Source organism: Xenia sp. Carnegie-2017, unplaced genomic scaffold (genome assembly GCF_021976095.1).
Source record: "Xenia sp. Carnegie-2017 unplaced genomic scaffold, XeniaSp_v1 HiC_scaffold_23, whole genome shotgun sequence".
Lineage (NCBI taxonomy): Eukaryota > Metazoa > Cnidaria > Anthozoa > Malacalcyonacea > Xeniidae > Xenia > Xenia sp. Carnegie-2017.
The window spans coordinates 19,091,476-19,107,516 of record NW_025813486.1 but is presented as its reverse complement, the minus strand read 5'-3'; the positions used below and the strand labels follow the sequence as shown (position 1 = coordinate 19,107,516).

Sequence of the window (16,041 nt, the reverse complement as noted above, 5' to 3'; positions counted from 1 at the left end):
TCCATTATCTATTTCTCATTTTGTTTTATAGAAGGCTCAAACAAAAAGGAAAAACGAGGCAGATGTAAATGAAAAGGTTTCTGTGTTTTGGTATTTACTAAATAGTTTAGATGAATTAAATAAGTTCCAACCGTTCAAATGTTCTTTTGAAAAGATAGTTTTAACGAACAGCATTATTTTTTAATTTCACATCCCCATGCACAGGAAGCGAAGCTAGATATGAGTAAAATCTCATTGAAACAAATCTGGGACGTGTACACATCAATAAATGCGAGGTACGAGTAATTATGTTTATTTATGATAATTAATGCTGCATATTACGAGTTTTAACATAACGTTTCCTATGTTTCAGTGAAAACGAAGACACGGTGTTTGCTTGTAGTCTTGTGTTGAGATTGTTTCACCAAGCCTTGCCTTATCTCAAACATGATGCCAACGAGAAAGTTAACGGAGATGTACGTAAAATGCTTCATGATAAATGGAACTTTTCACCCGCTTCATACAGTTGCAAAGCTCAAAACAGGGGGGGTGTTTTAAATATGGTCATTCTTTTTATGACCGCATAGCAATTACAATCTCCATGCTAATAGTAAATACCTTACAGTCTTTACTGTGAGTGTATTGTGAGGACACACATTTTGCTCCCTGCAGCACCTTACAGTCTTTACTGTGAGCGTATTGTGAGGACACACATTTTGCTCCCTGCAGTATCTTACAGTCTTTACTGTGAGCGTATTGTGAGGACACACATTTTGCTCCTTGCACTACCTTACAGTCTTTATTGTGAGCGTATTGTGAGTACACACATTTTGCTCCCTGCAGTACCTTACAGTCTTTACTGTGAGCGTATTGTGAGGACACACATTTTGCTCCCTGCAGTACCTTACAGTCTTTACTGTGAGCGTATTGTGAGGACACACATTTTGCTCCTGCAGTACCTTACAGTCTTTACTGTGAGCGTTTTGTGAAGACACACATTTTGCTCCCTGCAGTATCTTACAGTCTTTACTGTGAGCGTATTGTGAGGACAAACATTTTGCTCCCTGCACTGTCAGGATAAGATGCGACTTTTGGCTGGTGATATTCACTATTCAACTTTCGTTTGATTTTTTTTTTCAATATGTCTATAATTTCCAAGATCTGCGAGCATTTAAATATAATTTTTAAAAAATTGGTCACAAGGAACATTGGTTCTTGTAATGTAGTAACAATTTAGTTGCAATGTTGTGTAAATGATCGTTCTATAAATGTTAGCTATGATATTAAAAAACACCAGACACATACGTACTTTCGTTTTTTTTCTCTATTTTTATTTTTCTCATCTTTAAATTGCACTATCGATCGAATTGTTGACCGTTAAAGTGTTTTTCCTGTTTAAAATCTAATGTTAGCACTATTATATGCTAGGATTCTTTACCAGATATTTTTTACTTTACTTTTTTTTTATCTTTAGGTTAAAGAATTGTCAGGTCACGTGTTTCAGCATCTTTGCAACATCGTTGATGATAAAACAGGGAAATATCATCCGAAAATCACAGATGTTGCAAAGAATATAATTTTAGATGGTATGAAAACATTTATTGACTGAAAATGGCGCATGAATGATGCGTGAAACGTTATTTCATTCTTTACGCAGGGACCGAAGTATTTTTCCGCGACGCAAAAACAAGACGAGATCATCTTCTATGTATGGTCGACGACGTGATGGAAGATAGTCAACTACCATCTTTGGCTTTGACCTTTGAATCACTGTGCAAATTCTTCAGTAACAAAGACGCCAGTGGTCTGCTTGGTTTACCGAACACATTTACAAAGGTATGTTGTTGGAAGTACCAAATATATTCTAAGGTATCGCTGTAAATAGCGGATCCATGGTCGTTCAGACTACATCATTGAAAATATATTTCCATTTTAAAATACTTTGCAGCGAATCCTATTGGAAGTAATTTAGTGTTAAATATTCTTCAGCAACTTCTAACCAAAAGCGTTGTTAAATAAAACTCTTTTTAATTTAAAATGAACTTCCATAATTTATTTTGATTTACCCTCGATCCGTCACTGCTTCCAATATTAATATTTGCTACCCAAGATTAACATTTTATATCCCAAGGTGAACAGTTATATCCCAAAATCAACATTTTTATCCATTAACTTTATTAATACTTTATGTAGACTGTTTTTGAACCTCGGTCAGTTCTCTCTGTGATGTCAACTTTGGTATCCGTAGCTTATCAAGAGGTTAGAAATTTTAATATTTACATTTTTTATATTTACATACTTTATATTTACATACTTTATAGTTACATACTTTATATTTACATACTTTATATTTACATACATTTACATACTTTATAGTTACATACTTTATATTTACATACTTTATATTTACATACTTTATATTTACATGCTTTATATTTACATACTTTATATTTACATACTTTATAGTTACATACTTTATATTTACATACTTTATATTTACATACTTTATATTTACATACTTTATATTTACATACTTTATATTTACACACTTTATATTTACATACTTTATATTTACATACTTATATTTATATTCTATTTTTATTTTACATACTCATAGTTATATTCACTTTATATTTACACACTTTATATTTACATACTTTATACATACATACTTTATATTTACATACTTCATAGTTACATACTTTATATTTACACACTTTATATTTACACACTTTATATTTACATACTTTATATTTACATATTTTATCCCCCCCCCCACTACTAGAACAAGTATTTTAGTCCCCCCCAAGTGCTTGAAAATATCCCTGATAACCTTTATATATACTTTATATTTTTTAACTAAACTATTTTTCAACACGCGTGTCTATTCTTTAGTGTGAAACAGCTCTACATTGTGATTTTGATAAAAATAAAGAAAATAAAACATCAAGCTTGGTTCAGCTACTCAGTGCGATGCAGAAAAGTCTATTGACGTGGGTGAAACAGCAGGTTGAGACGAACAACGTTGAATGGAAGGAAATTGCCTTTCTTATTGTCGAGAAATGTAATGACAAAGTCATAGTTGCTTGGAAAATGTTACGAAATGAATTAAAGACTTGACATTGATGTTTTGTAGATGTAAAATTGATTGCAGAGAAAATAACGCGTGCATTGTCTGTGATTGGAAAGTGCGAAAAAAAGGTTTGACAATCTTCAATCGAAACAAATCTTAATGTCTTTCTTTCTATACACAAGAACGTTTATTTTGATAGGACGAAGCTATTTCAATCATGGAAAATTCATTTATCTCACATACCTTTAGACAAATGGTAAATGACCTATAAATCTCTGGAGTGATGTTATATAGACTATGTTAGTTTTATGCATAAACGGCACACAACTATATCTAACGCTTTTTCGTATTATAGGTTTTGTTTCTTAACACTTTCTCATTGGTGGATGAATTGTGTCTGATTCTCTTACATAATCTTTATCCTGTTGCTGTTGAGATCAGAAATATTGCCGAAAAGCAACCAAGATATTTTAAAAAGGTTCCAATACATTAATACTCTCTCTGTCTCTCTCTCTCTCTCTCTCTCTCTACAATGCACAGAGTTTATAGTCTGATTGTTTTGTCGTTTTAGTCCAATATTTTGGAAGACTTGAGTGGTGATCGTGTAATTCTTAGAAGTTGGGAGATGGAATCCTCTCATAATTATGAGAACAATCAAAATTTTACGCGGGTTCGCAATGAATATTTTAGAATTTTTATAGTTACATATTTTTTGTGATCAGGGCAGCTTTTTTGTTTATGATATTGCCACGACGACAAGTATTGTTGCTTATATTTTTTTTAACTGACTTTAATTTCTTTATTCGTGGGTTGCTAATGTATAACATGTTTTTGCTTTATCGATTTGTGAAATTCTTTAGGTGTTTTCATGTCCTGGTTGCAGCGAATTTCTCGTTCAGTTTGATCCTAGATGTGAAACAGAACGAAGGTATATATTATATTTCTTATAAATTTTACATTAGCATGTCGGGGGGGTGGGGTGGCTAGACGATTGTATGTTTTGCAGTAGGGCAAAGATAGCAGGACTTAGATCATTGTGATTAATATGTAGAAGTGGGGAAAGTTATTCATCATTTTTTTACCACATAAGAAATATTCACTTTAGATATGACTATCTGGAGTTCACTGATTCTAACGGAGTGAAGAAAAGATTTGATCAAAAAGTTGGTACTGAGAAATGGCCGACGGTAAGTTGTGGAGACGATAATATCTGCACCTTATTTAGCCAATGATGTGGGCTTACACAGTCCGCACCCTCCTGCGCACTCTCCCGCAGTAACTCCCCCCGTCTTTAATGTCTCTTTTCTTTTAGGAGGTTGAATTTAACTGTGGCGACAAACTTAGTTTTCTCTTCCATTCAGACGGCAGTAACAATGAGTGGGGATACAAATTTACGGTATTCAACTATTTCTCGTTTGAAATTTATTATTTTACAATTTTCATTCTTTTTTGTTCTTCTCTATCCACTCGTGTACTTGGATAACATCTTAAGTCTTTTCATATGCAGGTTACTGCACGTGATATGCCCTCTATCTTGGCTATTTGACCTACAGTTGGGTCTTGCCAGCTTATTTGGTCTTTTTTGCAGCTCTTTAATGGCCGCCAACTCAAAAAGTAAGTGAGGGGGGGAGGGGAGGGGAGGGCATGCGGTGGTTGCATTGTATGAATATCGAGACTGAGTAATGTCGTCATTTCATGCGAGTATTTTGATTGTTTTTTAGACAGTAAAAAAGACGAACAAACGAAAGTCGATGGCGATGGCTGTTTATTGCAGAGTAACATTTGGACAACTTTATTTCGTGCTGGTATTACTAACAATGGTAAATTACAGAGATCTTTGTCTGGGCATCATGTGAGTTATAATTATGAGTAGAGAATATCGATCATTTCACTTCTCATGTGTTCGTATTTCTATGATTTCTTGTGTTTGTTTCTCAGGCAACAACTTTTAGTGATGACCATCAAGTTTACAAGTTTGCTAAAGATATCGCAACCGAAGAATCAGGAAATGCCTACGAACTTTTGAAAAGGTTTGTTGTCTATGTTTTTGTTTGTACTTTGTAGCACTGACAAGTATACATTGTGTCTATGGTAGTGATCCATGGTGTACTTTTTAGTACTGACAAGTATACATTGTGTCTATGGTAGTGACCATGTTGTACTTTGTAGTACTGACAAGTATACATTGTGTCTATGGTAGTGATCCATGGTGTACTTTTTAGTACTGACATGTATACATTGTGTCTATGGTAGCGATCCATGTTGTACTTTGTAGTACTGACATGTATACATTGTGTCTATGGTAGTGACCATGTTGTACTTTGTAGTACTGACAAGTATACATTGTGTCTATGGTAGTGATCCATGTTGTACTTTGTAGTACTGACATGTATACATTGTGTCTATGGTAGTGATCCATGTTGTACTTTTTAGTACTGACATTTATACATTGTGTCTATGGTAGTGATCCATGGTGTACTTTGTAGTACTGACATGTATACATTGTGTCTATGGTAGTGACCATGTTGTACTTTGTAGTACTGACAAGTATACATTGTGTCTATGGTAGTGATCCATGTTGTACTTTGTAGTACTGACAAGTATACATTGTGTCTATGGTAGTGATCCATGGTGTACTTTTAGTACTGACATGTATACATTGTGTCTATGGTAGCGATCCATGTTGTACTTTGTAGTACTGACATGTATACATTGTGTCTATGGTAGTGACCATGTTGTACTTTGTAGTACTGACAAGTATACATTGTGTCTATGGTAGTGATCCATGGTGTACTTTTTAGTACTGACATTTATACATTGTGTCTATGGTAGTGATCCATGGTGTACTTTTTAGTACTGACATGTATACATTGTGTCTATGGTAGCGATCCATGTTGTACTTTGTAGTACTGACAAGTATACATTGTGTCTATGGTAGTGATCCATGTTGTACTTTGTAGTACTGACAAGTATACATTGTGTCTATGGTAGTGATCCATGTTGTACTTTGTAGTACTGACATGTATACATTGTGTCTATGGTAGTGATCCATGTTGTACTTTGTAGTACTGACATGTATACATTGTGTCTATGGTAGTGACCATGTTGTACTTTGTAGTACTGACAAGTATACATTGTGTCTATGGTAGTGATCCATGTTGTACTTTGTAGTACTGACATGTATACATTGTGTCTATGGTAGTGACCATGTTGTACTTTGTAGTACTGACAAGTATACATTGTGTCTATGGTAGTGATCCATGGTGTACTTTGTAGTACTGACAAGTATACATTGTGTCTATGGTAGTGATCCATGGTGTACTTTTTAGTACTGACATGTATACATTGTGTCTATGGTAGCGATCCATGTTGTACTTTGTAGTACTGACAAGTATACATTGTGTCTATGGTAGTGATCCATGTTGTACTTTGTAGTACTGACAAGTATACATTGTGTCTATGGTAGTGATCCATGGTGTACTTTGTAGTACTGACATTTATACATTGTGTCTATGGTAGTGACCATGTTGTACTTTGTAGTACTGACAAGTATACATTGTGTCTATGGTAGTGATCCATGTTGTACTTTGTAGTACTGACATGTATACATTGTGTCTATGGTAGTGACCATGTTGTACTTTGTAGTACTGACAAGTATACATTGTGTCTATGGTAGTGATCCATGGTGTACTTTGTAGTACTGACAAGTATACATTGTGTCTATGGTAGTGATCCATGTTGTACTTTGTAGTACTGACATGTATACATTGTGTCTATGGTAGTGATCCATGTTGTACTTTGTAGTACTGACATGTATACATTGTGTCTATGGTAGTGACCATGTTGTACTTTGTAGTACTGACAAGTATACATTGTGTCTATGGTAGTGATCCATGTTGTACTTTGTAGTACTGACATGTATACATTGTGTCTATGGTAGTGACCATGTTGTACTTTGTAGTACTGACAAGTATACATTGTGTCTATGGTAGTGATCCATGGTGTACTTTGTAGTACTGACAAGTATACATTGTGTCTATGGTAGTGATCCATGGTGTACTTTTAGTACTGACATGTATACATTGTGTCTATGGTAGCGATCCATGTTGTACTTTGTAGTACTGACAAGTATACATTGTGTCTATGGTAGTGATCCATGTTGTACTTTGTAGTACAGACAAGTATACATTGTGTCTATGGTAGTGATCCATGGTGTACTTTGTAGTACTGACATTTATACATTGTGTCTATGGTAGTGATACATGTTGTACTTTGTAGTACTGACATGTATACATTGTGTCTATGGTAGTGATCCATGTTGTACTTTGTAGTACTGACATGTATACATTGTGTCTATGGTAGTGACCATGTTGTACTTTGTAGTACTGACATGTATACATTGTGTCTATGGTAGTGATCCATGTTGTACTTTGTAGTACTGACATGTATACATTGTGTCTATGGTAGTGATCCATGTTGTACTTTGTAGTACTGACATGTATACATTGTGTCTATGGTAGTGATCCATGTTGTACTTTGTAGTACTGACAAGTATACATTGTGTCTATGGTAGTGATCCATGTTGTACTTTGTAGTACTGACATGTATACATTGTGTCTATGGTAGTGATCCATGTTGTACTTTGTAGTACTGACATGTATACATTGTGTCTATGGTAGTGACCATGTTGTACTTTGTAGTACTGACATGTATACATTGTGTCTATGGTAGTGATCCATGTTGTACTTTGTAGTACTGACATGTATACATTGTGTCTATGGTAGTGATCCATGTTGTACTTTGTAGTACTGACATGTATACATTGTGTCTATGGTAGTGATCCATGTTGTACTTTGTAGTACTGACAAGTATACATTGTGTCTATGGTAGTGATCCATGTTGTACTTTGTAGTACTGACATGTATACATTGTGTCTATGGTAGTGATCCATGTTGTACTTTGTAGTACTGACATGTATACATTGTGTCTATGGTAGTGACCATGTTGTACTTTGTAGTACTGACAAGTATACATTGTGTCTATGGTAGTGATCCATGTTGTACTTTGTAGTACTGACATGTATACATTGTGTCTATGGTAGTGATCCATGTTGTACTTTGTAGTACTGACAAGTATACATTGTGTCTATGGTAGTGATCCATGGTGTACTTTGTAGTACTGACAAGTATACATTGTGTCTATGGTAGTGATCCATGGTGTACTTTGTAGTACTGACATTTATACATTGTGTCTATGGTAGTGATACATGTTGTACTTTGTAGTACTGACATGTATACATTGTGTCTATGGTAGTGACCATGTTGTACTTTGTAGTACTTTTTATAGTCATACATTTTATATTTATACATTCAGATTTCAGGAATCCAGTAATACTCCTCGAGTTGGAGGAGCTAAAGTTGATGAAGCTATAAGATGCGTGTTCGCCGCCCTTGTATGGCATTCTCAACGACTTCGTGATGAACTTGTCTTATTTGGTAAGTCTGTTTCTTTGAAACTCACAGCAAAATTCCTTGTTTGGTAATAAAATAATTATAATTTCAGTCGTACACTGTTTAAGTATGTTTTTTTATATGTTTGTTTTTTTGTAACTAGTAAATTCCATCACCTTCGATTCTTAACCATTTTTATCCCTCACTAACCGATTCTATCCCTCACTATAAAATCTTATCCACTATTGTTCATTCAGCTTCAGATTGTCCCCCAGAGACAATACCTGCAGGGATCTCTGAAGCCTATAAGACTGCTGAATCATTGCGAATGGGTTTGGTAATTTGATTTTATGCCATTTTGTTTTGCGTAATTTACTGTCACATGACTACCCATCATTACCTGTTTTTGAAGTTTATTAAACATTCATCAGGTGGAAGCACGACAGAAATTGATCATTGAAGCTGAAGAAGGGAAACAAAAAAATGGAAAAATCATTGATCCCGATGAAGTTGGTATGTACTTCATGTTAGCATCGTAGTTGGCTAAAGTTTGAATTGTTAATGAAGTATTTACGTGGAAATTGTGTATGTATTTGCAGTAACCAGTTGCAAAGAGAAAGCTTTATTTCTGTTAAAGTTTTCAGGATTAACAAGAATTGCTTCATCGACTGATGTAGGTGTCAAATACAAATTCACCTTAACTCTCGTTGCTGTAAATCTTGTATTTAGCTGTAGTCATCTTCAACCTTAGCTGTAGTCATCTTCAACCTTAGCTGTAGTCATCTTCAACCTTAGCTGAAGTCATCTTCAACCTTAGCTGTAGTCGTCTTCAACCTTAGCTGTAGTCATCTTCAACCTTAGCTGTAGTCATCTTCAACCTTAGCTGTAGTCATCTTCAACCTTAGCTGTAGTCATCTTCAACCTTAGTGGTAGTCATCTTCAACCTTAGTGGTAGTCATCTTCAACCTTAGCTGTAGTCATCTTCAACCTTAGCTGAAGTCATCTTCAACCTTAGCTGTAGTCGTCTTCAACCTTAGCTGTAGTCATCTTCAACCTTAGCTGTAGTCATCTTCAACCTTAGCTGTAGTCATCTTCAACCTTAGTGGTAGTCATCTTCTGTAGTCATCTTCAACCTTAGCTGTAGTCATCTTCAACCTTAGCTGTAGTCATCTTCAACCTTAGCTGTAGTCATCTTCAACCTTAGCTGTAGTCATCTTCAACCTTAGCTGTAGTCATCTTCAACCTTAGCTGTAGTCATCTTCAACCTTAGCTGTAGTCATCTTCAACCTTAGCTGTAGCCATCTTCAACCTTAGCTGTAGCCATCTTCAACCTTAGCTGTAGTCATCTTCAACCTTAGCTGTAGTCATCTTCAACCTTAGCTGTAGTCATCTTCAACCTTAGCTGTAGTCATCTTCAACCTTAGCTGTAGTCATCTTCAACCTTAGCTGTAGTCATCTTCAACCTTAACTGTAGTCATCTTCAACCTTAGCTGTAGTCATCTTCAACCTTAACTGTAGTCATCTTCAACCTTAGCTGTAGTCATCTTCAACCTTAGCTGTAGTCATCTTCAACCTTAGCTGTAGTCATCTTCAACCTTAGCTGTAGTCATCTTCAACCTTAGCTGTAGTCATCTTCAACCTTAGCTGTAGTCGTCTTCAACCTTAGCTGTAGTCATCTTCAACCTTAGCTGTAGTCATCTTCAACCTTAGCTGTAGTCATCTTCAACCTTAGCTGTAGTCATCTTCAACCTTAGCTGTAGTCGTCTTCAACCTTAGCTGTAGTCATCTTCAACCTTAGCTGTAGTCATCCTCAACCTTAGCTGTAGTCGTCTTCAACCTTAGCTGTAGTCATCTTCAACCTTAGCTGTAGTCATCTTCAACCTTAGCTGTAGTCATCTTCAACCTTAGCTGTAGTCATCCTCAACCTTAGCTGTAGTCATCTTCAACCTTAGCTGTAGTCATCTTCAACCTTAGCTGTAGTCATCCTCAACCTTAGCTGTAGTCATCTTCAACCTTAGCGGTAGTCATCTTCAGAGTCATTTGAGGTTGTTGAAACGTCAGTCAACAACAACAAAAACAGTCCTTCTCAGGACTATACCAACCTGGACGATCTACATTTACAAACATGTAACATGTATTCATGTTGCTCTATATTTCCTCTTTTTATCGTACAGATAAAAGAAACTCATGATGTTGTCAATTCAAACAAGAAAAATGCTTTTCATCGAATTTCAATCCATCGGAGACGTCAGGTAAACGTCGGGGTTTCAATCAACAAAGAAACGATTGACACAACATAAAAAGTAAACATTATGTATTCGGAAGTCGTCATCATTAAAGAACATCCTTAATTTAGTGGCATATGTGAAATAATGTATGTAAGATATGGAGTGCCAAATAAAATGCTTATTTCTGTATTTAATTGTGTTTACAGTAAGTTTGAGTGTTTATCTTTTGATGTATGTGTTCATATTTTTTAGACAAAATCATCAGAAGACACCAACAAGACTTCACATAAATATCCATCCTTTAGGCTTATTGTTGATTTTGTTTCAAACAATAATTATTCCCACACTCGGTATGCAACTGTCTTTTTTTGATGGTGTACACGAGTTATCCATAATGAATCTATGATGTACACGATTTGTCCATGATGAATCTCCGATGTACCTGATTTATCCATGATGAATCTATGTGTACATCACTTATCTATGATGAATCTATGTGTACATCATTTATTATACATGATGAATCCATGTGTACATCATTTATCCGTGATGAATCTATGTGTACATCATTTATCCATGATGAATCTATGTGTACATCATTTATCCATCATGATTCTTCATTCATGATGTACTTGAGGGATTTATTGTGTCAATAATGGATTCATGATGGTTCATGATATTTACTTCTTTTCAGTATCGAGTCTCTGCTCCACGAAAGAAAAAAACTGGCAAATAGCTTACATGAAGTTTACTTGTTTGCCGCTGAATATATTCGACTGTACTCAAGACCAGATATATTCCAGGTAAAAGAAACTTAAGTAGATCAGTGAGAACAAGGAAAAATATAAAATTAAAGTTGGTTTGCTTCAAAATTGAAAAGGGCATAAGTGAAAGAGAAAATTCCATGGTATACATGGTCTTTTTGTGATCACATTAAATATTGTTTATGATTTTTGTTATCATTTTTAGGCTCCGGTGGTAATTTTCCTTCAACAAATGCTTGTTCATCAAAAGTTGTATCCACGGTAAGGCAACTACTCCTAAGGGTGTATTAAAAAACAGCCCAAAAACAACCTTTAGAAATTGACGTACTGTGATAATTTCAATGTCCTATCACTGTACAAAGTCCACGGGGTCATAAAGGATTGTCAGCTTCATGCATGTATTAAATATCTTTGTTACTGACACAGAAGCTTTCCTTCTCCTCGGAATTTTACTAAATTTCCAACAGCAAAATATGCTCAAGATGCACTAATGAGATTAGCATAGTGATCAGGCATTGAAATTTCTCACTAGCTTCATTTCTAAAGCTCTTGTTTTTTTGATACATCCTGTTTATATTTCAGACACTAAAACTGAGATTGCTCTATCTCATCCACGTGAAAGTTTTACTTTGATATGTTTGACTGCAACAGGATGATAAAATGTGTGTTTTTACATTGATCTTTGAAAGGCAACAGTTCTTTAAACATTTTATTAGATCAGACGATATTCTACTGTGTTCTGACGTACGCGTTGACGTCATAAACACGTGACTATATAAGTAGGGTTGCTAGTAAAGTCATTGTGTTTTTTGGTTCTTTCACATTTGCAGTCATTACGGCGACAATCTGGATGGTTGTGGATTGGAACTAGAAGGTCGAGTAAGAAAGTCATATTATACTTTTCTGAGAAGGTTACTGGAAAGTGTTCGTTCATTTGATGGTGATGCCGAAGATGAGAGGTTAGCTTTGCATCTTGTTTAAAATCCCTAGTAACCCTCATGTAACCCTTGTGTACCTATTGTGTACATATCTCCAACATTACATCTTCAATCCCTAGTAATCCTCATGTAACCCTTGTGTACCTATCGTGTACATATCTCCAACATTACATCTTCAATCCCTAGTAACCCTCGTGTAACCCTTGTGTACGTAATCTACTATATCTCCAATACTACATCTTCAATCCATAATTATCCCCAATGCGTCTGTAGGTAACCTTACTTGGCTGTATCTTACTATCATCTTCTAACCTTTTATTATACATATTTTAATCCATATCTGAAGCAATTTTAATGTTTGTTTCTATTCTTTATCTTGCCAGCTCTCGATCGAAATCATTCATCTGCATTCGTGCGTTTTTACTTCACTTTCTCGACATTGAGTGGAAATCATATGATCTTGCCTTCCTCAATGAAACAAATCTACCAGAATTCTTCTTGAAAACTTCTAAAGGTAGGAAGAAAATGATCAATTTTCTTCTTTCGTAAATAAAATACACTTTTTTTGTCTTTCTTGTGTTTGTGCTTTTTCTTTGTATTTCGTCTGTAAACGTTCTCGTTACATTTGATGTCTTTATGATTTTCACTAATTAAAGTAACAAAATGAATGTAGAAACTTGTTTAGTATTTCATGTCGTAAATTACACTTGTTTGCGATACTTCAGCAACAATAAGTGCTCTTCAGCAATGCAACTCCGAGCTGTCCGACCAACGAGAATTAGATGAATATAAGGAAAATATGGCTTGGAAAGAGCAAGCGACAAAAGGTTTTAATGAATGGTGGGAAGCCATGCAAAGTAAAGTGAATAATCCTGATGAAAAAAGAGTATGTTCACTTTAAAATCAATCGCTCATCGACATATAATTCGTTTATTTAAAGCATTGATCTTTTTATTTAGAGATTACATCTGTTTCTCAGTCGTTACGCTGAGCTTTTTGATGTCGACGTATTCTGTGATGGTTGCAAACTTCCTTTAACTCGCTCTCGTTATCGCTGTCTTAACTGCTTTGAAATTGATCTATGTTCGACATGTTATACAGGTTTTTACTTCAAAATTGATCTATGTTCAATCTGCTATACAGGTTTTACTTTGAAATCAATCTGTGTTAAACATGTTATACAGGCTTTTACTTTGAAATTAATTTATGTTCAATTAATATGTGAAGCAACTAGACGGTTTCTATTCGTGATTACGGGATAGCGTGCTATTTGTGCGGGTGATTACAGGATGCAATGCTATTTCTGTTTGTGATTTATGAGAGCAATCTATTTCTATGGATCATTATAAGATAGCATGCTTTTTCTGTGGTTGATAACTGGCTATCTTGTGGTTTTATGTCTGGGTGCAGGATTTGAGATTTGGAATTGAGAAAAATGATCGATGATAGTTGTGTTTTCTTTAGGCAATGTTAGACCCAATGGACATTCGAGTGATCACGAAGTTGTAGAAATGAGGTAATGTTTCTTGATAGGCAAGATGGAGAAGAGCTAGAGTCCCTGGATTTTATCGCCCTTCCCACCCCATACCCACCCCTACAAGAGCCTCTATCGCCCTTCCCACCCCTATACCCACCCCTACAAGAACCTCTATCGCCCTTCCCACCCCTACAAGAACCTCTATCGCCCTTCCCAACCCATACCCACCCCTACAAGAACCATAGAAGTATTTTACATAATTTCTTGTTATTTAGATGGAAATGTGATGGTTGTGATGGCTTTATTATTGGAACTCGTTTCAACTGTACTGTTTGTCATGATCTTGATTTGTGTTTAGGATGTTACACTGCAAATGTTTGGCCTGAACGGTAAAGGAAAAGTATCATCCATAATGAATTATATACTTTTAAAATAAACTTTTTTACTTCATTTCTAGTCATTCTGCTTCACATTCAATGAAAAAATTTACCAAGAAAATGGGTATGAAATTCAATGTATTTTTTAATTATTGCATTGATTGTAATTTTACATTTCGTCTCTTCCTCTTGTTTATGTAGGACTGTCAATTCATCAAAGAATCCCTGCTTATACTCATACGCATTCTTGGTTTCAATTTACTTCGCTTTCCCTTTCTCTCGCTAATGCACTTAATGATCCTGGATCTAGTGGTACGTCATGCAAATCACGTGACCACTACACGTGACCTTTCATTTTGATGACGTATTATACACCTTTTTTCATAGATGCATATGGAGATTACATGTGCACAACAGGAATACTACACGTGACCTTTCATTTTGATGACGTATTATACACCTTTTTTCATAGATGCATATGGAGATTACATGTACACAACAGGAATACTACACATGACCTTTCATTTTGATGACGTATTATACACCTTTTTCATAGATGCATATGGAGATTACATGTACACAACAGGAATACTACACGTGACCTTTCATTTTGATGACGTATTATACACCTTTTTTCATAGATGCATATGGAGATTAAATGTACACAACAGGAATACTACACGTGACCTTTCATTTTGATGACGTATTATACACCTTTTTTCATAGATGCATATGGAGATTACATGTGCACAACAGGAATACTACACGTGACCTTTCATTTTGATGACGTATTATACACCTTTTTTCATAGATGCATATGGAGATTACATGTACACAACAGGAATACTCCACGGCAAATGTCTTTCTTTGATGGTTAAATGTCTCAACGAAGCTCTTAATGTCGCTAAATGTGAGTGACAATGTTAAAACTGTATTTTGGTAAATATTTATGTAATTACAGCAGCAGATAATACATGTCTTCATACAACCAACCATTGACATGTTTAGTTGAAAAGCAACAAGAGGAACAACGTAAAGCGGCCTTGTTGAAGGATTCACTGTTAAAAAATACCGACGCTACGGCATCATCCACCGTCGGCGCAACTGGCAAAACTAATGTTTCTAAAAAGTCAGATGAAATAAACTCTGATGTATCGAAATCCAAGTCTACTTCAGCCATAAACGATAAACCCTCAGATATTGAAAAGTCTAACTTCTCGGAAACAAAAACTGATGTTGCTTCAAACTCCGAGACTTCTATAGACATTACTAAGGACATCCCTCATCAACCATCGTTTACATCAGATATCCCAATACATCCTACGGCAACACCTGATGCATCTCACTCAAGTGTCGTTCAGTCTCAAAGATCCCAATCCTATCCTGATGATGAATCAATCGTATCAAAGAAAGAATCTCTTGAAGTTGAGCCTTCGGCCTCTGGGTCAGAGGTTACTACTTTGACGGATGCCTCCGATAAAACACTTACCATGAATACGCTCGCCGATATTCTCCAAGGAGATGATAGCGTTCCTTTGTCATTGGTGAATAATGGTGAAAGCTCAGTTAGTGATGGTTGGGTGAAGTTAACTGAAGAACAACTAAACGCTCTCTTTGTAAAAGAAACACTTGAAAGTCTTTTGGGATTGTTAGGAGCCATGTTACCAAAAGACTCCAAGGTTAGTATTGGCTGTAGTCTTAAGACAAATGTAACTTTTTATTTCTACATACTCTTGCGTTCTTCAACACGAACGC

General features: G+C 35.5%; 1 protein-coding gene across 1 annotated transcript in view; it reads left to right on the top strand.

Moving 5' to 3' along the window:
- Window positions 1-16,041, top strand: part of LOC124449846 (zinc finger ZZ-type and EF-hand domain-containing protein 1-like) — a 46,033-nt gene that overhangs the window by 18,614 nt on the left and 11,378 nt on the right. Inside the window, 36 exon segments of the mRNA XM_047000762.1 lie at window positions 32-76; window positions 205-275; window positions 353-455; window positions 1,454-1,565; window positions 1,637-1,815; window positions 2,173-2,238; window positions 2,875-3,043; window positions 3,116-3,180; window positions 3,252-3,308; window positions 3,408-3,530; window positions 3,624-3,722; window positions 3,913-3,980; window positions 4,158-4,239; window positions 4,365-4,448; window positions 4,560-4,579; window positions 4,581-4,666; window positions 4,774-4,904; window positions 4,991-5,082; window positions 8,426-8,547; window positions 8,760-8,839; window positions 8,934-9,015; window positions 9,102-9,175; window positions 10,677-10,754; window positions 10,983-11,080; window positions 11,425-11,533; window positions 11,700-11,755; window positions 12,325-12,453; window positions 12,816-12,946; window positions 13,158-13,318; window positions 13,392-13,533; window positions 13,897-13,948; window positions 14,185-14,298; window positions 14,367-14,410; window positions 14,488-14,598; window positions 15,098-15,196; window positions 15,295-15,965. Of these exon segments, the coding sequence (XP_046856718.1) occupies window positions 32-76; window positions 205-275; window positions 353-455; window positions 1,454-1,565; window positions 1,637-1,815; window positions 2,173-2,238; window positions 2,875-3,043; window positions 3,116-3,180; window positions 3,252-3,308; window positions 3,408-3,530; window positions 3,624-3,722; window positions 3,913-3,980; window positions 4,158-4,239; window positions 4,365-4,448; window positions 4,560-4,579; window positions 4,581-4,666; window positions 4,774-4,904; window positions 4,991-5,082; window positions 8,426-8,547; window positions 8,760-8,839; window positions 8,934-9,015; window positions 9,102-9,175; window positions 10,677-10,754; window positions 10,983-11,080; window positions 11,425-11,533; window positions 11,700-11,755; window positions 12,325-12,453; window positions 12,816-12,946; window positions 13,158-13,318; window positions 13,392-13,533; window positions 13,897-13,948; window positions 14,185-14,298; window positions 14,367-14,410; window positions 14,488-14,598; window positions 15,098-15,196; window positions 15,295-15,965 (4,005 nt within the window).